This window comes from Primulina huaijiensis, chromosome 6, assembly GCF_012295235.1.
Source record: "Primulina huaijiensis isolate GDHJ02 chromosome 6, ASM1229523v2, whole genome shotgun sequence".
Lineage (NCBI taxonomy): Eukaryota > Viridiplantae > Streptophyta > Magnoliopsida > Lamiales > Gesneriaceae > Primulina > Primulina huaijiensis.
The window spans coordinates 13,208,104-13,234,681 of NC_133311.1; the positions used below are offsets into that span (position 1 = coordinate 13,208,104).

Here is a 26,578-nt window from a genome sequence, read left to right on the forward strand (position 1 = left end):
TGAGTTTAAATTTTTATTGCCTTCAATCAATGATGGTTTCATGATGAACTTTATCCGCGGTCAGTGTCTGACTTATATTATTAAGTAGGTTTGGATGCCGAAAAGTTGTTACTTCCATTGAAATTGGTGATGTGAATTGGGTGGAACTCGCATTACTTTGACTCATATTATTTGGAGAACTCATGACGACCATCCACTGCGATTCAATATTGATGAGCACGGCTTGACACATGAAGATAAACGACATCATATTATTGGGTCCTTATAAAAATTGACGACAATGGGTTGTATGAGTTGCAATTGGACTTTAGCTTTTGGAAATTGTAAGTGAATTATATTATTCTGGATCATGATTTGCTGAGAAAATAAGATTTCTCGTTATCAATGGAGGATTGTGAAATTGTCAAAATAGTGGGACATAGTTCATGAAATTAAAGACCATCTTTTATGTCTTATACAATATTTAAAATATTCAGTAATGATTATCTGTATCATATTCACTATATTTGCAATTTCGTCGCATAATCCACTTTCTGTTATACTTGATTAAAACAAATTAACTGGACCTAACTATCAAGATTTTCTAAGAAACGTTAAAATTGTTCTGAATTCAGATAAAACAACTTATACAATCATTAAGGCTACTAAAAAATAGGCAGATGCCAATGCTAATGCTGAGGAACTAGAAAAAATTGATAAATGGTTGGACCATGACTTGCAAGAAACGAGAGATATGTTTTCTATTTCAAATGAACTGTAGAGGAGGTTTGATGTTGTTGACATCTACACGCACCTGCAAGAATTGTATGGTGCGCAGACACGTCCTTGAGGGACGTAGTTGTCAAGGAGCTCATTACTACACGAATGCGAGATGGAGCCTCAGTCCATGAGCATGGTGTTAAAATGATCGGGCTCATCTAAAAACATGTGGGCTTGGGTCTGGTCATACCGAGCGAGTTGTCCACATACATACTACTTCACTCTCGCTAATCCTCATTTGACGGGTGTGTGGTGAACTTAAATATGAATAAGATGGAGGCTAGACTTGAAGAATTATTCAACATGCTTAAAACTTAAAAAAGAACACTTATTACATGATAAATCATGGCATATTTTTTTAAAGAAGGATGCACAAACAAGTGAGAGAGGGCATGTTTTTATTTGTCAGACATAAACTCTCTTCCTACATATGGGTCGTGTCTGAAAGTAAAAAATGACCAAAGCCCTTTTCCTAGGAAAAGCAGAACGTGCTCATGACCTATTGGATTTGATTTATATAAATATGTGTGGCCCGCTAAATGTTAGTGCAAAATATGGACATTCTTACTTCATTACCTTTACTAATGACTACTCGAGGTACGATTATGTTTATTTGATGAAATACAAGTTTGAAACTTTTGAAAAATTCAAAGAATTGAGAGCTGAATTAGAGAAACAATTCAGAAAAAGTATCAAGACACTTCCTGATCGAGATAGAGAATAATTGAGCACGGAATTCTAATACTATCTAAAAGCGAATGAGATTCTCTCAAGAGAATAAGATTCTCTCACAGTGAGCTCCTCCAGCAACACCACAATTGAATGGAGGGTCTAAACGATGTAATCAAACATTGAAGGACGTGATTCTATATATGATGAGATTCACCGAATTGTCGTCATATTTTTGAGGATATGCGCTTGAAACACCGACAATATTGTTGAACAATGTCCATATAAATCCAGTGAACAAAACTCCATATGAGTCATGAATAGGAAGGCCTATCAAATATTCTTATCTGAGAATATGAGGATGCCCTACATATGTGAAGTAGCCAGTGGGAGACAAATTGGATAGTAGGTCAATTTTATGTTAATTTGGGGAATATCCAAAGAACTCTGCTGGATATTAATTCTATTATCCCAAAGAAACAAAAGTGTTTGTTTCAAATAATGTCACTTTCTTATAGAAAGAATACCTATTGGATATAAGGGAGAAATGATATAACTCAATGAGATTCAAGAAATACCCACTCCTCATATTGTCGAAACCTCACCCCAACAACAATAAAAAAAAAAAAGTACACACACTTAGGAGATCTGAAAGGATCTCGAGACCACTTGGTATGCTTCTTGAAGAAGGTCTAGATGAGCCTAATCATGGATGTGACCCAAGGAACTTCAAAGAAACAATAGTTGATGTTGATTCATCCAAGTGGATTGAAGCCATGCACTCTAAGACGGACTCCATATATTCAAACCAAATTTGGTCTTTAGTGAAAAGAATGATTGGGGTGGATTGGAGGGCAATGAACTTCAAGCTTAGACTTAAGTACTTAAAAGGACTAAGAATATATTCATGGTCTATGAAGATAGATAACTAAAATTGAAATGCAACACTGATTTTACATCTATCATTCGAAATCAACCTCTGGATTTGTATTCATTCTCAATAATGGTTTTGTCTCTTGGAAGAGTTCCAAAACAAGACACCACTACATATGCTACCACTGAGGCCGAATATATTTTTTCATCATCTACAGGAAATGAGGCAGTATTGATGAAGAATTTTTTCCAAAAATTGGATGTCATTTCATTTGGAGTTGATCCATTCACAGTGCACGTCAACAAAACTGGTGCAGTTACACAAACGAAAAAACCAAGGTCTCATCAACGATCCAAACATATATAGAGGAAGTTCTACATAATCCATGATATTTTGGGAAGGAATGAGATTAAAATCTAAGGTAGCTGGTTATACGACAAATGGCAAATGAGATATTTTTAGAATAGGTGACAAGTAAGAAAACTTTTGTCTTTTGTTTCATTGACTCTTACTTTACATTTTATACAGTATGACATTTAACAAGTGGGAGATTGTTAGAGTAGGTGTCTAGCAAGCTAACTATGGTACAATAAGATCGTACATTTGATGATGATCATTAAATACATGTAAAAGTTATGGTATATTCTGAAATAGTTTTTAGTCGATTTAGCCTTTTAAAATAAGTATAAAGGCCGCTCGAACTCGAGACTTACATTGTTTAAGTTGTGTACCACATTTCAGTGGTTGGTACATGGAGATGTCTGATCATACATGATGAGTGCTAATATGATGGGTCGCTAAACAACCTTCCCTCAGATTTTTCAAGTGGATATCATTTATCGAGTGGATAAATCTGTAGTTATGGTTCAACACTGTTATTCCTTAAGACTAGGGACAACATAGAGGCTCTACGTATTAGTTTTGTACTTTGAATCGTTTACCGGCTCCACGAGCATCATCAAGTGACGGGCTTGGGTGTAGTATCGACATACGTAGGAGCCAATGCATTGTAGTATGAGATTCACCACTCACCTATGGGTGTGAATATTTTATGTGATATGATGAGTTAATAGTGGAATAAATCTATAGTGAGAGTATGATATGTATTTTAGGATAAATTAGTTCCCTAGTTGCACATGCGATGCAACTATGATCACTCAAAAATACATTGCATCGTTGTCAAATTCATATACAACTTTCGATATACCAATTGTTGAAGATTTGATCGCAATATATGAGATGAAGGTGCCGTATTGTATACTACACTTCTTTTTTATAATTGGATTCCATATTTGAAATTTGTGAGAGTTAGCATGACTGCTAAATTGTTGAGGAGAGTGCAATTGCCTAAATTTTGTGAAAGCATTCCAAAAATGACGTCTACAAAAATTTGAGTAAGTGGAAAATTGACATAAACAGTTGAATTTGACTTAGTGGTTTTCTGAAAATTTTGACGTTATATTATTAAAATGATTTTTTTATCCTCATTATATTGATGATTTATGATCATCGATTAAGATTATTAAGAAATCATAATCATGGTATTTTGATTAATTATGCTTGAAATATCCTAGTGAAACTCAAACTAGTAGGTTCCCTAGATAAGCAAAACATCCAGTGGTAGTTTTGATTCATTGGACATGAGTATCCTAATCAAACTATAACTAAGAGTTTTGACATGTCGATTTGAAGTTCCATGATCAAATATTATCTAGATAAGATCGCATTACCTAGATATGATCTATATAAGATTACATTATCTAGATAAGACTCTAGATTTCCTATTTGGTTAAAACCACCACTAAGAATCCTAAAAGGTTTCAACATTATCCATTAAATCTATAAATATTATATCACATCTCAAAGTTGAATGCTAGACAATTTCTCTCTCCTCCATATACAAATTTTGGCCACCTTATTCTTCCACCAAATTTTCGGCCGCTCCTCTTTCTCACCACCGTACGATCACCGCCATGTCGTTTTAAGACTGTCGTGTTGCCGCCATCGCAACCCCTTACTAGGGATGGCAATGGGCCGGGGCGGGTTTGCCATTCTCATCACCATCCCCAAATTTCATCCCCACCCCCATACCCGCCCTCATCCCCGCTTTTTCAGGTTCGGGGAATCCCCAAACCCGAAACTTCGGGGATCAATTTCCCATCCCCGCCCCCATCCCCGTTTCAAAAATATTAATATGGCAAGACGATGACGGATTCGGAGATTTTCTTAAGCCAAAACTTATTATTATCTATTATTATTAGAGATAATATTAATATTAATATCAATATCAATACTAATAATAATATTATTATCAATATTTTAAAAAATATTATTATTATTATATTATTGATACTAATAATACTATTATTTTATTATTGATATCATTTTCGGGACGGGTTCGGGGATTTCGGGGATGGGGATAGTAATCCCACACCCGCCCCAAACTACATCGGGGATTTAAAAAAATCCCCGAACCCGAACCCGAAAAAATCGGGGATCCCCATCCCCGTTTCGGGTTTTCCCCACGGGCCCCAAACCCATGGGGAAAGTTTCCATCCCTACCCCTTACTGATACTCACAGAAAATTTTAGGGTCTGCTTCCAGCAAGTGTCACTAGTCCAGACGCAGGTTCGAAATTACCATAAGCCTGAAATCACGAATAAGATCGTTATAAGGGGGCCGGAAGGGTGTCCCGGCGTAGCCCCTCCGACGCTCAAGTCAGAAACTGAGGATATATGGTGGGAGCGGCTAAGGGTGCTACTGAAAAAAATATAGTGAATGAATGAACCGTACGCTCAAACCTGGTATTTATAAGAGAATACATGGGCCTGTCATGGGCCCTCTACTTGTGTTAGGGATGGGCCGGGAGTACTATTAACGAACAATTTTTATAGTTTCTCTAGTGCGATATAGAAAAAGAATTAAGACATCAATCGTGGACTTGATTCGGAGTTTGAAGAAACATAATTGATCTAGTTGATTGTTCGGAGTAATTTACAACAAGAGATTTCTCTACTAATCCCAAAATAGTTTATGTCAAGTATTTAGACACTAAAGGTAAATAAATCGATAAATACCCTATTGTTGGTTTCTGTACACATACACCCAAGAATGTTTTCAATGTTAAAAATAGAATTTTTTAACTTCAGTTGTCCATTTGGTGTGAAAAACAATATACCAACATACAGACATTTGTAAGATGAATCATTTTTATGTCTCTCTTTTTCTATTTTTATAAGGATTTTACTAAAATATTTTGACAGTTATAGCAATTTGCAACTACACACTGCAATAGGAATTATCGTTGTCTAACTGAAACTCTTATAAACAACTTTTCACAACTTCAAATATTATTGCAGAGAAAAAAATTTCAGTCACTTACAAAACCCATACCAAATACAATAGAGAAAATAATATTGAGTATGAGTTCAACACAGATTATCTCTGAAATATAAATGATATAACTTTATGCGTGTGCTTGTAAAATTTCTGCAAAGCTTGCAAATCTTAAATAGAATAAATAATAGATCGTAAAGAGAGTTTGCTGAAATATATCATATATAACTTTATGATTTTCTAGAGAGTTTGATGAATCTTTAGTTGATCTTTTATACAGAAACTTCAACGTTCAGATTTGAAGACTATAATTCAGTCGTACCAACGTTATAACATAAATATTACTAGATGTCACATGTTATTCATCTTATTCGAAAAATAGTATGGAGCAATAAATTCCTGGAACAATAACATCCAACTTTTAGAATGCTTTTTTATCCACTGAACATTTTATGAAAACCTGATTTGCTGATAATATGTTTTCACTAGTAAAGAAAACAAATCAGAGATGATAAAACCAACAACATGATTCACTAAGCTGTAGATATTTTATGATGATTCAGTAAAGACTACCTTTCCAAATTTAGCAGATCTTAAATAACTTATAATATATTTTCTGAAATATGTTCAAAGGGCTTGCTGAAATTCATATTTTTATGAATTAAAGCAAATCACCAAAACTTATAAATACCTAACAATTTCTCTCTTTTTGGTGATTCTAAAATTCGTCATTGTACGTATATGATTTAAATGCACTTTATATAAATAATCAGAAATATGATAACCAGGCAAGTACAATGAAGGTAAAAAATAATTGAAAGGTTAGGGTGTAGGATGAATATACATGGCTTTAATAGGCATCATTTCTTCTTCAATTTGTTTGTCATTTGAAGTCTTAGACATTTTTCCTTTTTTGCCATTAGTCTCTTTTATATATGCAAATAAGTCAGAAATATGAGGAATGAAATAATGCTGCACATTATCAATCTTATCTGAGAGTTCATGATAACCCTTCTGCTGACAAGTATAGTTTGATTAAGAATCACAAAATTTTGTTTCTCGACCAATTCGAGTTATATTTTTTTTTATATTTGTCGTATTTATGCAACTCTTGTTATTATTATACTAATAAGACGCAAATTTATTATTTATAATATATTTCATATATCATAAATAATAAATAAAAGATGATCGATAACCAAAAGTTATTTGATCCATGAGAGTCATACCCTGATCCAAGTCCAAAACTCTAGGTAAATGCAGGGATACAAATGCGATATTACATAAAGCTTCCAATGTTTTACGTCTTCGATCTTTTCAAAACTCTTGATGATCCAGGTCCAACATCTTTCAATTTTGATATCTCAATAAATCTTAGATTTACATTAAATTTTTATGGTACATTACGATAAAAATTTAAGGGGTTGGAAGAGGCCACAAACAAACACTCTATAATAATTATCAAATAATTAAAAAATTTAAAATTTTAAAATATCATAATATACATCTAGCATATTGGTAATGATTTTTTGATCACCCTTATATAATATAATAACTCATATTATATAAAAATGCATCAAATAATTTATCTTGCAAATTTGTTATTAATCGCCACAATTAAAAATGCATTAATTTAATTAATTTATTAATAATTAAATTTCTTGTAAAAACACATTTTTTTCATAAATAATTAAAATCATATTCCAATTATTTATTTTATAAGAAAGTTCCATAATTTTATAAAAAAATTAATTTTAAGGATAAATTTGTCAAAATTTCAAAAAATAACAATTTATCCCATAATTTTATAAAATTGCGAAATTTACCTATTCCTGAAAAAACAATCCCTTGGGTCATGGCTTCCCGAGACCATACCAGGCACCATGCCCATGCCCCGCCTGCTGCTCGAACTTTTCGGGCAACAGCTGCAGGCTGCCCAATTTCAGGCAGGGTTGTGTGCTCCCATGCCATGCCATGCTTGAGACACTATTTTTTTTAATTTTTTAAAATCAGCGCAGGACAGAGCTTCCCTCTGCCTGAACGGTTTTGGGCAGTGATACTAAAAAAAATCTGAAATCGAATTTCTTCAGGAGCTGCAATTTTTTGGAAAAATCTTTTACAGTTAGAATAAACAACTCACAACAATTTAAAAAATAAACAATATGAATCATATGATTGAGAACCTAGGCTCTCATACTACTGATGATGTATTGTTTTCTCGCACCCAAAATGCAGTGAAAATTTAAATAAATTAATTTGAAAATCAAATCGTGCTTGGTTGTTGTATAATTCTAAATACATTCATATGTTGTTTATTTAAGTTTACCTTTAGCGATTAACTCTTGGCTCTAACTATTCTAGATTGTAAGCGAAAATAGCTCTTATTTTAAATCTCTACGAATGATCTATTGGATCAAACTTTGCTCTTCAGTCTCCGAATTATGTCCACGATTGATCGCTTGTGTTCTCTTCTAATTTGCACTGTCACAGGTTGTCTGGCTGAGCATATACTCTAAAAACTTCCAATTTGCTCTATAGCCATCAATTCATAGATCCCAACCCATTGTTTTTTGATGTTTTTTAAACAACAGTCTTGGTAAGGGTTTCGTAAGTGGATAAGCAACATTATCTGCATATGCAACTCTCTCAACCTATATGTCTCATCTTCTCACTATCTCTCGGATGATGTGGAACTTCTTCAGTATATGTTTGGATCACTGATGAGACCTTGCCTCCTTTGCTTGTGAAATGACACTGGTGTTGTCACAATACCCCGGGACTGGATCAGACCCATTTCAAATGACGCCCAATTCTTGGAATCCATGGTGGTGTCTCTGTTATATCTTTTCCAAGAAACAACACAATCATTGAGCTTGAATAAAATCCAGAGGTTTATTTCATATCATCCACATCCGATTGGAAGATTGAATCATTGTAGCTTTCCAATTTTAATTCTTCACCCCATATACCATGAAAATATTCCTAGTACTTATCAAGTACTTAAGAATATTCTTCACGGCTTTCCAATGAAATGGACCGGGGTTTGACTGATATCTGTCTGCAACATTTAGTGCAAAGACTATATCAGGTCATGTAGCTATCATATCATACATTATACTACCAATGACAGATGCATATGGAATGCATGTCATGGTTTCTATCTCCTCATCTGTCTTATGGCACATAGATTTGGATAGAGTCACATCATGACAAATTAGTATATATACTCTGTTGGACTCTTACTTAGAGAATTCCCTTAGTATGATATCGATATATGTGTCTTGGGTTAGCCATATCATCCTCTTAGATCTATCTCTGTAGATCTGTATTCATAATACATATGAAGCTTCACCCATGTGTCATGAATAATTTACTCGCTAATCATATTTAGTTGATTGCAACAATCCTACATCATTATCATGAATAGTATATCATCAATATAAAGCATATGAATGTTATTACACTCCAACTAACTTTCCTGTACACAAATGTTCCTTGGGATTCTTAACAAAATCAAACTATGTGATGTTATCAAATCTTAAATTCCAACTCGTAGATGCTTGTTTGAGACCGTAAATCGATTTTGAATTTGCATACCTTATTCTCATGACTTCTTACTGATGTGAATCCTTCAAGCTGATACATACAATTCTCTTCCTTAATTTCACTATTAAGGAACATTGTCTTCACATCCATTTGTCGTATTTCATAGTCATGCCATGCATCTATGACTAGAAAAAGCCTAATGGATTTGAACATTGCAACTGGAGAAAAAGTTTCCTCATAGTCAATTCATTTCCTTCAAGCATATCATTTTTTTATCAATCTACTACCTTCCCAAAAGTCCCGAGCTTTCTTTTGTTAATTCATTTGCATCCCAAGGGGGACAATTCCCTCAGTTAGATCTACTAAAGACCAAACTTGGTTTGAATACATGATGTCCATCTAAGATTACATGACTTCAAGCCATTGGATGAATCGATATCAGATAATGCTTCTTTGAAGTTTCTTGGATCACATATAGTATTGGGCTCATCTTGTCCCTCTTCAAGAATCAGGCTGATCATCATAAGTATCCTTGAGATCCTTTCATATCTCCTAGGAGTGTGTATCTCTTCGATTGATTATTGGGGCGTGGGTTCCACAATATGATGTGTGGGTGCTTTTCGAATCTCCTCGAGGCCTATCATCCCACATTTTTAATCTAATAGAAACTCCCTCTCAAAGAAGGTGACATTCTTATAAACAAATAATTTTGTTTCTTTGGGATCATACAAGTTATATCCAACGGACTTATTTGGATATCCCACAAAAGAGCACAAAATATATCTACTATCAAATTTGCCTCCCAATATCTGATTCACATAAGTAGGACAACGCCATATTCTTAGATATGAATATTTGGGGGTATTTCTCATCCATATCTAATATGGTGTTTATCCACTGCCTTTGTATGGATGTTGTTCAAAAACATCAAGCGCAAATCTACAAAATGATGGCGACAATTCATTAAATCTTATCATAGTTTGAACCATGTCCATCAGTGTTCAATTACAAAGTTCTGACACATCACTCAACGGTGATGTGGTGGGAGGAATCTACTGTGAGAGAATCTCATTCTCTTTAAGATAATATTGGAACTCAGTACTCATGTATTCTCCACCTCAATCAGATCGAAGAGTTTTCACATGTAGCAAGGGATTTCATGTCTGGCAAATCAAACATGCATTCTCCCACTAGCTTATGCGTCATTCTTTAGAAATATTTCCTAGCCTGGCGTGCCGCACAGATTAAGACTATTTTGTTTTTTTATTGTTGAAATTTTGTTAACTTTGTCATCATTAGGTGGAATCTCTTTTATTTTTAATTTGTACAGATCTTTTCTAATTCTCTTGTTCCAATTATATATTCATTCTCGTAAATATTGCAAACACATTTAGTAGAAGAACAAGAAAATCCATCTTTATAGAACATAAAAATGGAATAATTTTTTCTACCAAGTTTGTAACAAATAAAACATGTATTAAAAAATACTTAAAATTATTGTTAAATATTAAATAAACGTCTCATACGGCATTCGCAACAACTTTTTTTCAATTGACCATCTTTAGGAAGGTCTCACCATCCCTTAGCCTCATATTTCTTATCATCATCTGCAAATCATTCCAAAGATGAGAAACACATTCAGTATCCAATACCAAAAAAGTTGAGTTAATTGAGACATGCACTTCAATATGGAACATACTTTTGTCAGAACTCTCCTGGGCTAGATACTACATGCAATTGCACTTCCAGTGTCCTCTTTCTTGTATTGGGAACAAATATAATCTAAATTATCGTACTTGATGGGCCCTTTTGCAGTCTTTGGAGTTTGCTTCTTGTGGGCTTGTTTTTCTTGGAAGGATTATAACACGTTTTCCCTTCTCTTGTGAGCCTTTCTTCGGCCCAGGCGACAAGCCCACTAGGAAAACATGATTTTCCTTCTTTATAGTGGCTTCATATGTCGCAAGCATATTGACTAGCTCTTCAAGGCTACGCTCCATCTTATTCATGTTTAAGTTCTTCACAAACCCATCAAACGAGGTTGATAGTGATGGCAGTAGTATGTTCGAGGACAACTCATTTGGGATGACAAGGTCCATGCTCACTATCTTTTCAATGAGCCCAATTATCTTTACACCATGCTTATGAGCCGAGGTCCCATATCGCATGTGTGTGATCATGAGCTCTATGATAACAGTGTGCCTTGATGGACGTGTTTGTAAATCATACAACTCTTGTAGGCATCTGTAAATGTCACCAATATTTATAGTATCCTCAAATCGCCTATGCGGTCCATTCGACATAGAAGCTAGCATATAGCTCTTATTTTTCCAATCATGGTCTCACCATTTGTCAAGCTTTTAATTCATCAGCATTGGCATTAGCATTGGCATTGACATTGGCATTGGCAGTTGTCTCTTTCGAAAGATCCTTAGTGAGCACATATGCTAATTTCCATGAATTTAAAACAATTCTTAAATTCCTTAGCCAGACATGATTGTTTGGTCCGATTAGCTTGTTTTGGTAAAAAAATAAAAGATAATGGATTTTATGAAGGCATTGTAAATATACTGAAAATAGAGACGACATAAATGTTACTGACTATTTTAAAATATTTTATAGCACAAAATATGAACTTTTGTTTTATGGATTACCTTCTAATATTTTGACATTTTCATCATCCTCTGATGAAAATGTGAAATCTTATTTTCTTAGTGTGTGTGCAAGGCTCAATTGATAAATCATGATTCCAAATAATATCAGTCAATCATAATTTTCAAATATAGAACTCAATGGCAACTCATGCAACCCTCAAGTCATTTGCCTCGCGTTTTATAAGGGCCCAATAATATGATGCATTTTATATTCACATGTTGAGCTCGGTCCATCAATGTTTAATCGTAGTAGACAGTCTCCATGAGATCCCTCAAAAATATGAGCCGAAGTCATGGAAATTCCACCAATTCCCATCAAATATGTCAATGAAAATCACAGCTCATCGGTGTCCAGAAATCCCCAGTAATATGAGCCAGACACTGATCCTGGGTAGAGTTCATCATGCAACTATTGTTGATGGAAGGCATGAAAATTTTAAACACTTCTGATTTTTCTTTTAGGGACTTGATATAAATTTTGAATCTTATTGAAAATGAGAAATTTAAATTTTGAAAATTTGTCTCATCAATTTTTTAAAAAACATCAAGTCATGTTTGTTTGTATTTTTGTGATTTCATGGAACTCTTGTTATTATAATAATAATAACACATATAATGATTATTTATAATATTAATAATAATAACACATATACTGATTATTTATAATATCATAAATAATAATTAATTATCGATAATTGAGAGCTATTTGATCCATGAGAGCCATACACGGATCCAAGTCCAAAATCTAGGTAAATGCATATACGCAAATTCAATACAACATAAAAAATTCCAATGTTTTAGATGTCTTTGATCTTCAACTCTTGATGATTTTGGCCCAACATCTTCCGATCTTAACATCTCCCTAAATCTAATATTTACGTCAAATTTTCATATCACATTAGGATACAAATTTAAGGTGTGGGAATGGGCCACAAACAAATCCACTTTTACAATTATCAAATAATTAAAAATGCAACAATTTAAAATATCCTAACATACACCTAGCATATTGGTTATAGCTTTCGATAATCTTTTTTATCTTTAATATCACATATTATATAGAATCCTATAATATCACATATTATCATTTAAATCATTTATCCTGTAAATTTGTCACTAATCGAAGTAATTAAAAATAAATCAATAAATTAAATAAACATCTTTATTTAATTATCCAATTAATTTACTAATAAATAGACCTTTTACCATAAATAATTACAAATAATTAAAATCCTTTATTTTATTATAAATTTCCATGATTTTATTATAAATTAATTTCATTGATAAATTGTCCAAATTTTCATAAAAATATCAATTTCGGTCATAATTTTACTAAATCACAAAATCGCATTAGGGCCCGAACAATTCGAGCCTATGGGCTACGGCCGCCTAAGTCTATCTCGGGCACCATACATGTTTTTCGTGCGCTTCCCAAAGGTCTCGGGCAGTAGCAGCGGGCAGCCGCTCTTTCGGGATGGGTTGTGTGTTGCCCTGAGCAAAATTGAAAAATAAAACAAATGAAAAACGTTCTAAGCAATCTCCGGCACGCATGTGCATTATCGGGAATTATTCTAGGCAGCGCGTGCAGAAAATTATGATTTTTTGTTTCAAAATTATGATTTTTTGGTGTGCCGTTTCTAGAACTTCTTGTGTAGTTAGAGACAATAAAATCAACACAGTATATAAAAAAACAACGTGAATCATACGAATGAGAACCTAGGCTCTTATACCATTGTTGGGCACCGTTTTCTTGCACCCAAGATGCATCGAAAGTTTGAAAATTTTAGTTTTTACATTCAAAACATGACTTGAGTGTCGTATGATTGAAATGCTAACAATAGGATGTTTAGAAGATTTACCTTGAATGATATTCACTTGACTCCATTTGTTTTGGTGTTTAGTTGGAGACAGCTCTTGTTGTAATTCCCTATGAATAATCAACTGGATCGTACTTCGTTCTTCAATATCCTAATTAAGTCCACGATGCTCATTTAGATTGCACTTGAAATCTTATCAAAGTTTGCATTGAGAATCAATCACCAGAATGGACTAGACTCTGGCGGTGGCGGTGGCAGTGGCAAGGTGACGGCAACGGTGGCTTGAGAAGGTGGTGGGGGGCTGTGTGTTTCAACAAGAACAAGGCTGGTCGACTTTGGTGCTTTGGAGGGAGAGAGAAAATCAGGGAGAATCTTTAATGGTTTTTCTTGATTGTTTCTTATAAACTCTTGGTAACTATTACTTATATTTTCTCTTAATCCATGAATCTTGATCCTACTAGCACACTCCATGGTCTAGTGTTTTTACCTTTGTCAAATTTCTTATGTGTTAATGCAAGTGGCCAAAATTCCACTTTGCTATTCTCCCAATTTATCATGTCAATTTTTGACAACATATGATATAATTAAAAAACTATTATCTAATAAATTATTCTAGATTTTTTTAGAATATTCCTTTCTTATATGACTTGATGAAAATCTACTAAACAACTTTTGACTAGATTTTTCATATTCACAATTTAAAAATTTAGGATTGTGGATTTATTATAATCATGATCGACGATCCGACACCGTCGATGTGACGATGGTACAAAACTCGTTAATATAGTAAAAATGAAAATTTTGATGTTCAAAATTTTCATTTTTACTATATTAACGAGTATCAAAAATTTTTACTGATTCATTTTTTGCACCTACGTACTTTTTAACTACTTCACTAAATTAGGCAATTGCATTATCCTCACAAATTTAGTGGTCAAGCTAATTTTCACAACTTTCAAAGATGGAATCAACTTATAAATTTTTTTCTGAGCAATTTGTTTGATCTCCACTAAAATTAATAATCAAATTCAACTCATTGAATTTGACCATATCAATGGGAACACATAATACAATACTTATGTGACCATCAATGATTCATTAATATAGCTAGTTGTGAGTTCACAACTCATGTGATTCGAAACAACTTTTGTTTCTTATATGGGCTTACCTGATTAGCCCCATTTTGTGAATCAACCCATTGATCACAAGAACTTCAGAACTTATTTTTTATTTCACCCATAGGATCATGGTAAAAGCGTATAGTAGCATCACTCCATGATCTCCTAGGTATCACTGATATTGCATGCAAGAAACAATAGATTATTGTTGGCATACAGTACGATTTCTTCAACTCATATATCACGATCGAATCTTCAACCATTAGTATATCAAGAGTTGAAAATGAATTTGATAATGATGTGATGTTAGTGACATCGTATACGAAACTTGGGAAACACCTTTCCCTTAAGCACATGTCTTAATTTTTCTAGAGATTCCTTGCACTATTATCTCATTAGATCATATAAGATATCCACACTCGTAAGTGAGCGGTAAATATCGAACTACAATATATCGGCTCCTACGTATGTCGAAATTACATCCAATGTCACCACCTAATGACCCTCTTGGTGCCTGTAAATGAATCAAAGTGCAGCACTGGTACGCAGAGCCTCCATGTTGTCTCAGGCCAAAGAACTAACAAAACCGTGGAATTATCCACTCGATAAGTGATAACCACTTGGATTGTCCAAGAAAAGTTTGTTCAGTAAAATAACCATATGATCACTTATCTGTATGATTGGAGATCTTCATGCCCATACCAATTAAACGTGACGCTTTTATCACATATGCTAGTCTTGAGCTCGAGCAACATTTATCCTTATTTTATGCAACTGAATTTACCAAGAACAAGTTTAGAATATACAGTACACATCTAATGAATTTCATGATCAACATCACTTGTGGACCTAACGGTACTATTGTATATTCAAAAGCTTTATATATGCAACTTGCATTAGTACATACATAAAGTAAATTTCATAATTTGATAAAAACATAAAATATTATTAAAATAAAGATTATTTTTACGTAAGAGTTAATAAAGTTCAAGCCACAAGTTGGCTTGTTGTAGACCTACTCTAACAGCTGCATCACCTCTAAGCACTTGAGGAGAGGTCTGGAAAGGACCTATTGTATAGTATTTAGTCCAAGAGAATGAAGCGCAGATCCCTTTTCTTTGTCTCCCATTTTCTTTTATGCTCAACTGGAAGAATACAGTAAAGCAAATACTGATAGATGTCATACTTCCAATCTCATTCAAATATATTTACCATTAATTTCTTCGCATTCTCAATCCGAGAAACTAGTTCCTTCCTGATAATGTTCAAGCTAAGAGCCTAGGCTAGAGAAGTGACCATTTTATATAACTAGTCGGCTTTACCTTTTTCAGTGTGAGAGATATGTTGGATTATGAGCTCGGTAAAGGATTTCCGATCTTGATTGAGGGCATGGGAATATTTATAATTTGTTGTTTTTCAATTCAAACTTTATATTACTTTGTTGAATCACAAGCCGGGAGTCCGAGTAGAGAATATCCCAGGAAACTCCCAAGCTCTGTGCAGCCTTTAGCTCTAGCAGAAGGGCCTCATATTCTGCCTCATTATTGTAATCTCTGAAATCCAACTTTATAGATAAACATTTTTCTTCCCCTCAAAGTGAGATAAATATATTTATTTGTATTGTTTATGCCAAGAAATCAGTTAATTTTTTGGCTTTAACGGTGAACTTTGGGTTCAAACTTTATATCATGCTCGCTTAAATATGTTACCATTTGATTAGTCTTTTGGAGGCATCTGAATGGGAAACAACTCTTCCAAATCGTTATTAGGTAGCACACTAATGGATCTGAGAGAATGTATGGCCTCAACTTTCGTGCTGTAATGACTAAAGCTAAGGACAACTTTTCGTGCTGTAATATATGTTTGACCAAATTGTTATAAGATCAGTAGTTGCCTTAGACTTAACCAAAATATCATGCACATATACTTCCACGTGACCAGTTTAATACCTAAATACTATGTCCATGAGCATTTGATAAGTGGCACCAGCATTCTTAAGACCAAAGGGAATGACAACATAACCGAATGTTCCATCCTAGGTGACAAAGCTCACCTATCTCTGTCCTGCTCGACCAAAAGAATTTGATGGTACACTTGATAAGCATCCAGAAAACACAGGAGTTTATGCATAGCTGTCGAATCAACTAACTGGTAGATTTAGAGAAGTGGGTAACAATCTTTAGGACAAACTCAGTTGAGGTCCCGTAAGTCCATAACATCCTCCATCTCCCTGAATATTTAGGTACAATAACGATATTACATAGCCAGCTCAAGAACTGTGCCTCTTGGATATGTCCATCTTTCAACAATTCTTCGATTTGTTCTCGTATGATAACATCATTTTCCAACCCAAAATGCTTCTATTTCTGAACAAAAGGTCGGCAATGATTCAACATGTTCAATCTATGTTCCATGACTTCTCGTCTAATCCATGTAAGGTCAGAGGCCGACCACACAAATACATCTCTATTTTTCGTCAAACATTCGAGCAGCCTTAATGGGTCGGCCAGGATTTTATCGATCTTGACCGTGCCGGACATAGGAGATACGACAATCTTTTTGCAATCTTTCTCAGTGGTAACTTGGGATGCCTCATCGATCAAATTCATGTGGTCGTGCTTTCTCTGCGCGGGATGACCAGGTGCTCAGTTTTAACTGCTCTCTGCTCTACTTGGACTTCTTCAATGTAGAACTTTCGAGCTACTTTCTGATCACCCCTAACTTCTCCGAATACTCTTCCCACATGAAATTTCATCTTTTGTTGAAGGCCAGAAGTTACTTCTATGAAGGTGGTCATAGAGGAATAACTCGCTCAATTTCTTGGGTCAAATGCACTCATAAGTATCATGACCATAATCTTTATGGAAATTGCCTTACCTATCAAAAAGAAGTATTTGAGGTCCTTTGTCACTTCCACGAGGCCTCTGAATAAGATGCATTTTCTACCAAATTTCAAGGGACCGAGACTAATTCATTTTCAATGGAGTATACGCAGCGAACTGCCCTAGCTGAGCATTTGGATTGGCTCGGGAAGGCCGAGCCAAAATATTTTCCAGCCTAGCTTCTCTTGGTACTCGGGGGGCTCACTTGAGCTTCTCGACCCGAGTTGTCTGTGTTTCTTCCAAATTAATGTACTTTTCCATTTTTGCCAACGAGTTCTAGAAACTAGCTGGTAGTTTCTTTACTAACAAATTAAAGAGATCTCCTAGCTTTAAGTCTTGAATGAAAGTGCTAATCGCAAAATCTAGAGTGACGGAGAGAACTTCCACTACCTTTGCATCGAACATTTGAATATAAGCACGTAGAGTTTCCTGTTTTTGTTGTTTCATACCAAACAAACTTAAAGTGGTCAATGGTTGCTTTTTACTGCTTGCAAATCTATATAGAAAAATGTATCCAAAATGGCACTTTATTTCTTTAAATGGGCTCTGGTAATTACATGTTTCCTAGGTCGGGTCGGCTATATATGGGGTATCTAAAACATAGTTGAATTGGATCATTATTTTATGAAACAAAACACCATTTTGATAGGTGTTAGGATGTTACCTAAGCTTTTATAAGAGGATTATTAAGAATACATAGGGATTCTCATTTATTTATCATTCTCGCCTTGGAACCAAAATGGGTAAACAGTTTCGTTTTGGTTTTTGAAATACGATTCTGATTTCAGTTTATAATCGTTTGCGAGAGGACCGTAAATCGGGTCAATATATATACACAGGTTTGAAACAACACATACAAATGCATGAACACATCCATATACGTAAATCTCCAGACAACTCATCGCAAAGATGCGTATTCAACTCCGGAAATAACTTATCATAACCTCAATTTTATACTCTCTTTGCATAACTCGAAATCGTACAGAAACACACTATGTTGTTGTCACTTATCTTGGATTGTTTCTCCTCTGATTACACCGGAACAAACACTGTAAAGACAGTTTCTTTACAAAACAAAATTTCAACAAGACAAAGAGAACAACACGATAACCAACGGCCATTAGAAACAGTACTAAGAGATTTCCCCACTTGGCGTTGCTGTTAGCAGATATATCGTATATGTTCCGAAGAGCCTGGTAGCCCGATAGAGTCCTTACCTGCCCAACAGCAAACGAAGTACCGAGATACTCATTTTCCAACATCCCCTGAAGCAAAAGTCAGCATAAGCAGAGGTGGAGTCAGTTCTTGTAGTATAGAAGTGTTGGTTAGAACGTGAAGGTTACAGTTCTTTATATTCAACTAAAAAATGTGTATAGATGTAAATTGGTATTTGTAAGGGCATTTGCAATTCTCCAAAACGTATAAAAAGGCACAAAAATCAATATGTTTAAAAGTGAAGAAAACTATTTTTAACTATGCCATAAAAATATAAATCTATTTCCCCTTGTAAATTATTTTAAAAAGTCATTTTAGATAAATTAAACTTCAGAAAAGGTAGATGCAATCAACCATTATGAGATGAAATGGACTTGCCTGGATGGAGTAAGTGTGGAAAGAAACGTAAGATACTGGATACAGCCAAATCGGTTTTGGTAAAGCACCACGAATTCTAAAATACCCAGCAGACAACATCAGTACTACCTGAAAGAAACGAGCTTTTATTGTTCGAATCGATCAAAAGTACACATTTAAGGAGCAAAAGATTTTGAGAAGTGCAATAAACAAGCCACTGATAAATGTGAAAAACCATCTTATTCAAGATTTAAGAAATTGTCAGTTCACCGAGTAGGGGATGGAACTTACATGCATCGGTACCAGTATTAGAATACTCGAGAATACATTTTGACAGATGCAAGCAACAAGAAGCACAAGTCCTTCATTTACTAGAAGGCACGTGAAGAAATTCAAAATGAAGTACATCAACAAGCTGAACTCGTCTCGCAGTCCGACTAGGAAATAGAAGATAAGACTTGACGAGATGGATATGAGAAACAAAAATGGGATACTGGAGAGAAGTTGCCCAACTAAAAAGCATAATGTGCCCGAATGCTGATTTGCTTCTTCACAGGCATATATCTGCAAACGAAAAAGTGCTTGACTGAGCTGTTATAAAATTACACAGAGAAGCGAGGGTGCCAGAAGTTTATAACAAAATTCTATCATTGGATTGACCATCGATGATAAATTTGCCACGTGACCTCTTTTTTAAAACCAATATTAGCTCCTTCGTTGTATAGGGGGGCACCATAACCTTGATCACATTATTTAAAGTAAAACGAAGTACTGCATACAGTCCTCAAAAATATTGTAAAATATTTCAGGTGTACAACTTCCTATCACAGGAAACACCACTCTCATCAAATTCAGCCATGATTTGGCTCTGTTTCCGTGGACACCAGTAGTAAAACACAGTCGTCTCCGACAATGAACATTGCAAAATTATAAAATCCTGCAAACAAAAGTTCACAGGAGCAAAATGCACAATCTCATTACCTCAATTTCTTTTATCTGTGCAGGAACACCAGCTATACTTAGAAGTGAAGCAAAAGAGACAAATGCAAATACTGCACCAACTCTTGTCTGCAGTATAAGAGAAGCGGAGAAAAAAGGGTTTAAATGGGAAAAATATTAGGTATAGGAAAAGGGAGGTAAAATTGACTTATAAAGACGACAGCAAAATAATTAACAAAAAGTTGAATTATTGTAAGAAATTAATTTAGCATGTGTTTCAATCTATTTACTAGAGATATATATATATCTTTTTTGTGAAGAGAAATTTACTGGTAATATCTGAATTTATTAATGACTGCTTTTGAGTCTTGGGCATCAAGGACAAAAGGTTTCAGCGAATTGTCCCTCTTGAACCATTTGCTCATAATCTTCTTGGCTAATCTGAGGCATTTGATAAAAACTTTAAACTAACACTGTTACCGCAAGCAGAGAGAAGGCTTAGAGAATTGGTCAAGTGGAAACTATTGCTGATCCTGTTCCGAATTTTGAAATAGAAGGTTCTTAAGTATTCTATTTTAGAAAGTTTAAACACTGAGACTGTGGTTTATCTCATTATACAGAACTAAAAAAACGATAGAAACTCACCGCAATTGATGATAAAGAATGTCCCAGCCCAGAAAATAAAGTACCAATACATAGCGCCAGGAACATGCAAAGAATCAGCCGAAGCCAATAATATTTCCATTCCCTCAACATAATCAATAGAGATCGCCAAGTCAAAACTGCAATTTTTGTGACAATACCAGCCTTGCCTTTGCTTTTGAGAGTTGAGCCTTCCTGTATTGTTATTGCAACAGTAATCAAGAAACATTTTGAAATAATCAAAAGTTGATGTTAATATCATGTTGCTCCCAAGGGACCATTAAACTAGATGGTGTGATATAATAAAAATGAAACCTTGCCAGTGTCGAGGAATATATTAAATATAAGTCATCTAAAGCACAGGAAAAACATACTCGATGTATGTGATGCCATGGTGAAATTTTCAGATATTTTAATTAACCGCTATCAACCTCCAAACTTTAAGGAATTTTGTTAAATTAGTATGTAACCCAAGGAACGCAAAAGTATAAAGTGGAACCTAACTGCTAAAAAATAGAAACAGAATTTGATCTTCAGGGCATAGGATCTGGTCATACTTTTATATTTGTTCGCATTAATTCTACTACCTGTGAGGTAGAAATATAAATTACACAAATTCTATAGAAGGGCGGACATAAAACAGAAAATCGATAGCTGCGTTGCTGCTAAAAGTTACAGAGGTCCCTCATTCAGATTTTCTGTAGATGTCAGAGAGGGAAATATCAACAAGATTATGAACACATAGTAGTTTCAGTGAAGTGACAGCAACAAAAGTGAAAAAAAGTACAGAAATACAATGTTATAACAAAAAGAATAAAGCATGAAGCACAACACCAACTGTCAAAAGAGAAATTTAAGTATTAACAATGACTAAACCTTCTCGGTAAGCTTTGAAATCATAGTTTCAACAGCAGCAGCATCCGTGGATGATTTGTACGTTGATTCAAGAGTGCGTATTGCAATGGCAGTGTCCATATTAACGGACGAAAGTTCCCCATGGTCATCCTGTAAATAATACAATTGAGTATTAATAAACAATCAGAAACAATAGTTATAAGATTTTAGGATAAATTTAGTAAACAAGTAAGCATTAGAATACACTAGATGTTATTATTATGCGGAATGCAGAAAGTTAAAGAAGTTGGACATTATGTAATCTTAGCCTTGACTACCGATATTAATACAGTTTCATGTAAGTTTATCGAGCTATAAGTTAAATTTGTTCAGTTTTGGGAATGCACCTGCCAGTTTCTGCACATTGCAATAATTCTATCAAAATCTGTGTTAATTGCTCTCAGAAAATGATCAGAAGGACTTTGCATGATCGGACAAGGAAAACCAGCATTTGAGAAATGCTGCAAGAATAAAGTAAAAACAAGTTAGTTTTAAAATGGTAAAAGGAGACGAAAAAACTTGAGAACTTCAGTAAAGCTAAATTGAAGAGATTAAAAAAATAATTAAAGAGATATTAACTTCACTAAGATCTCTAAAAGTGATGCACAATAAATGAATCCCTTTGAGCACGATTTTCTATGCAGGTACATGAGAATTTTTTTAATGAAAATGGCTATCAAATACTGATCTCATAGGTGCACTATAGAAATCTTTTGCTAAGATTCATGTTAAGGCGAATCATAGTTCTCAAATACATCACCTGCAAACACGCCAATGTTTCCCCAAAGAACAACGTGTTTCCATTTGAAAGGAGACAAATGCGATCGAAAAGGCCAAATACTTCTGTGCTGCTCTGGTTGATGGTGAAAACTATAGTGCACCCTGTGCTTGCAAGCTTCTTCAGGTTCACCATCATCAAGAGTGCAGATACACTGCATATGATAACAACTTTTTCAGAATTTGAAAAGCAAAGGGAAAAAAATTTGAGATGAAAGAAATTAATGAAATCTAGTGTGGGGAACTTACCGAGGAATTTGAACCGATAAGTTATTACACTGCTGACCACTACGAATAGCTTGTTTAACTTCCGAAAGGGAAGAAAGGGAATTAATTCCGATCGGTTAACTAATAACCCACTTTAAAGACTATTTTCCTAACATGAAACCAAAATCGCAAGGATACCTAAGGTATCAATCAAATGGATCACACCAACAAATATTAATATTAAAATATATCTCCAGAATGTTTGACAGTCAGCCACGTCTAAAAATCAGTTTTAAAAACCATGGTTTTGGCCTCTTTCTCACAATATACTAGAACAAAATTTGAACCTCTTGAAGAACAAAACAAATCTTCTCCACACATCCAAATTATCATGAAAAGACGGTTTAGCTCATCCACTTGAAACTTCATTGAGAAAAACTAAAAGAAGAAGATGATCGTGGACAATGTTCTAATTCATAATACGATAAATACAGGCATCACCAGGTAAATAATATCAGAAAAGCATCATATTTAACAACATGCTTTCTCCTTCACACCAGACCATGCATTTTAGCACAAGATCATATGCTTATGCAGCAAGTTCACGGAACATAAAAACATTCTGAAGTAAAATTTAAGAAAGAAAAAGAAACCTGTCAAGATGATAAAGAGGCTCATCGATAAATAAGATATGTGGTCTCATCAAGAGCTCCCTGGCAATGCTGATCCGTCTTCTCTCCCCACTACAAAGACCTTTCGTGTAACAGTGGCCGCCTATAAGCTTGTCTGCATAATCCCCCAATGACATGGCAAGGATCGTATCCTCAACCACTCCACTCTTCTGGAACCCTGAAAGCTGTAGTAATGCCGAGTAGTAAAGGTACTCACGTACGGTCAAAGATCCAATGAGTAAGGTTTCTCTTTCGACAAAACCCTGCATAATGGAAGCACATGCTCAAATATCTGGAGTTTTAGAAAAAAAAATAAACAGATTAGGTTGTATCCAGCGGCATAGAAGCTATTGCTCAAGCTAAACACCATCTGCTTTGTTATCATGATTATTTTTCACCAAGTAATCGTTGCCCATAAAACTCAAATTCAAATGGCAAATAAATTTTGGCACCAACTCATCCTAGCTTGAATTAGATACAAAAGCATGTGTTTATAGCACTAGTGTGTTCGTGTACCATGTCAAATTCATGAATCGAAGAATTACAGTGACATAATGTATCATGACATTGGATACGATAAAACCTATCCCGTGAACTATTAAATCATCTTTCCTTCTCTAACTAAAATAATCGTGTCAAATCTTATCCGGTACAAGTAGTCAAGAAGTTTCCATTTAGTTTCTAATTCTAGTAATCCACTTATACGGGTGAACATTGTTTGAGAACCATATGCAGAGGATGATGCTTCATGGACGACCAATCATAATTTTGTAACAATATTTAGAAATGTTAAGATCAAACATTTGAAGTCACTTTTCAAACCAAATTCACAATTAATACTTCTGATATACAAATAACGAGCATCATTCGTGAAGTTTATGGAAAAGTGGAACCAAAAATGAACTTACATAAGCTCCATACGGCAATCGTGATTTTACACCATTTACAAACACCTCGCCATAAGTTCTGGCCGTGTCAGACAACCTCCCTAAAGCAGAGGAAGAAAAATAAAATATTTCATTAGAGACAAACACATATATTCTTCTAATAAATCTACACATGCATCAAAATGGCACAAAATAAAATAAAAACCTGCAAGAGCTCTAAGAAGCGTTGATTTCCCTGACTTGGCAGGACCCATGATCACTGTCATTGTGCCTGGCAATGCATAGCCATTGGAACTCTTAACCACCTTGTCTGAGTACTTTCTCTTACCCTTTACAGTGATTGTCAAATCCTTCCACACAATAGAGGCCCCTGCAATCTTTCTTGTAATTACTGCACCTTCAGGCAATGGCGGAGAAGGCAATGATCCACTATTGAGCTTTGAGAGAGGCGGGGATCCCGGAGTTGTGGCAGCATTTATGGAGTCAGCTCCTCCTTGCTCAACCTTAACTTCGATATCCGTATCGTCCCAGTCAGGAGAATCCTCGAACGAAATAGGCTGCCTGACTGTACCCGGTTTTCTTAAATAGAAAAAATTGCTTGACGGCACCCTACTTGTGGGACTACTAGCAGAAGAAGATGAAGACCTATAATGATCTGATTGAGACTGTATTTCTTCCATATTGGAAATTCGAGTTCTTGGGTTTTTACCACCCAAGTCAAGTGAAAGAAAAATGCATTCAGTACCCTCTCAAGTTCCAATTCTATCTCAATAACATGTCTCCAACCTATCATATGACCTGGAACCAAGGCCGGCCAGTTGAATCTGCAGCAAGAACTACCAGAATAAGAAAATTCATAGAATGCAATATTTATCTTCTAAGCAGCATATGGTATTAAGAAAATCCTAGTTTCAGAATATAACATCTAATGTATCAACCACAAACTACAATGTGACATTTTATAATTGCATATTCATGTTACTTTGCTTGCCCAAAAGTCCAATCATTTGTCCCTAAGCATTTCAAGAAACTTTAATACACAAAAACCCAGAAATCCCAAGTTATAAGAAACTTCTCTCCAAACATGGCTTACATACAATGAAACCAATAAAGCTCCACATTTTTTCTTTTCCATGTAAGTGATCCTAGTTACTGAAATCACTCGAAGCCTCAGTAAATTTTCAGCAAATTCACAGCTTTTCAACATTCTATACACAGTTACCAAGAAACCAAATCTTAGCTGTATGTAAATCATTCGGTCAAATAAGATAAACCCACAAATTAAACTTTCAATACAATCGAAAACCAAAAAATTAACAAAGAGCATTAGCTAAGCAAGAATAGTTCAAATCTTTTTATCATAAATAAACCTTGAGAAAAGGTAGTAAAGTCAGAGAGAAGAACTGACAGATATGAAGAAATGATAGGAAAAAACAAGAAAATAACAAAAGCTGGATCTGGCTCTGGGGTTTTTTGCAGAGGAGTGAGACTGTGACTCTATGAGAGGTTTAGTGAGCGATGGGAAAAAGGAAAAAAGGCAAGAAATGGAAAAGGACAACCCACTATTACACACTAGTTAATCACCATTAATTATTACTGGTGCATCATCCTAGAAAAATTAGAGTTTTAGTTTTCTAAAAATGAAATGGTAGGACATAAAATAAATACAATGTTAGAAAAATATTGTTTATATAATTGCATGGTTAGAGGATGTTTTAGAAATTATAAAAAAAAATATTACCAAATTTGGTCCGTAAAAGAAGTTTACTTTTAATAAATAGTATAGATAATTAGGATTAATAGATTTTGTAATTATACAAAATTTAGGATAATACAAGTGCACCAACTTCAATTTGTTATAAACATTAGTTATTTTTGTGTTTGTTGGATTTTAACAATCAATTTTCATTAAAAATTTTTAAAATATAAATGGGTAAAATTGTAAGTTTAGTCATATATATTGACTTACTTTGGATTTTAATCGTATAACTTATTAAATTTTGGTATTCATCTAATAACATTGAATTTAAAAAAAAAAATTGACGCAAAGTCAATATAAACTCGTCAAATATTTCTTATTTGACATCGATTCTTTTCTACGTGAATCACGTGATTATAATAAAACATATATTATACACATTAAATTTGTATGAACAAAAATTTAAAAAACGAATAGATTTTTCACCCTAGTTTGAGAAATTGGATGACTTTGACTTTATTTTTGCTTGTATGGATTTTAATGTGTATAACACGTGTTTTATTTTTGTCATATGAGTCATTAGGATAGTATATATGACAAATAAGCAATATTTGATAGGTAAATTACTCCCGGTTAAA

The 26,578-nt window shown here is 34.4% G+C and overlaps 2 protein-coding genes across 5 annotated transcripts; both read right to left on the bottom strand.

Annotated features, from left to right (window-relative positions):
- Positions 1–10,731: 10,731 nt before the first annotated feature.
- Positions 10,732–11,484, bottom strand: LOC140979100 (uncharacterized). The gene is made up of 2 exons (XM_073444449.1): positions 10,981–11,484; positions 10,732–10,791 (listed from the first exon to the last, which is right to left on the bottom strand). Exons 1-2 carry the CDS (start codon positions 11,482–11,484, stop codon positions 10,732–10,734), a joined length of 564 nt encoding a protein of 187 aa, XP_073300550.1.
- A 7,080-nt stretch (positions 11,485–18,564) lies between these two features.
- Positions 18,565–25,765, bottom strand: LOC140979509 (ABC transporter G family member 3-like). 4 transcript variants are annotated; one of them, XM_073444929.1, is made up of 12 exons: positions 25,612–25,765; positions 24,447–25,065; positions 24,263–24,342; positions 23,337–23,617; positions 22,460–22,631; positions 22,047–22,160; positions 21,682–21,810; positions 20,809–21,000; positions 20,206–20,292; positions 19,516–19,788; positions 19,246–19,353; positions 18,565–18,917 (listed from the first exon to the last, which is right to left on the bottom strand). In XM_073444929.1, the coding sequence occupies exons 2-12, from the start codon at positions 24,919–24,921 to the stop codon at positions 18,660–18,662; spliced, it is 2,169 nt and encodes a 722-aa protein (XP_073301030.1). In that variant the 5' UTR covers positions 24,922–25,065; positions 25,612–25,765; the 3' UTR covers positions 18,565–18,659. The 4 variants fall into 4 exon arrangements, with proteins under 4 accessions (XP_073301030.1, XP_073301031.1, XP_073301032.1 ...); XM_073444930.1 differs by having other exon boundaries at positions 25,646–25,733; XM_073444931.1 differs by having other exon boundaries at positions 25,650–25,730.
- Between the last annotated feature and the right edge of the window lie 813 nt (positions 25,766–26,578).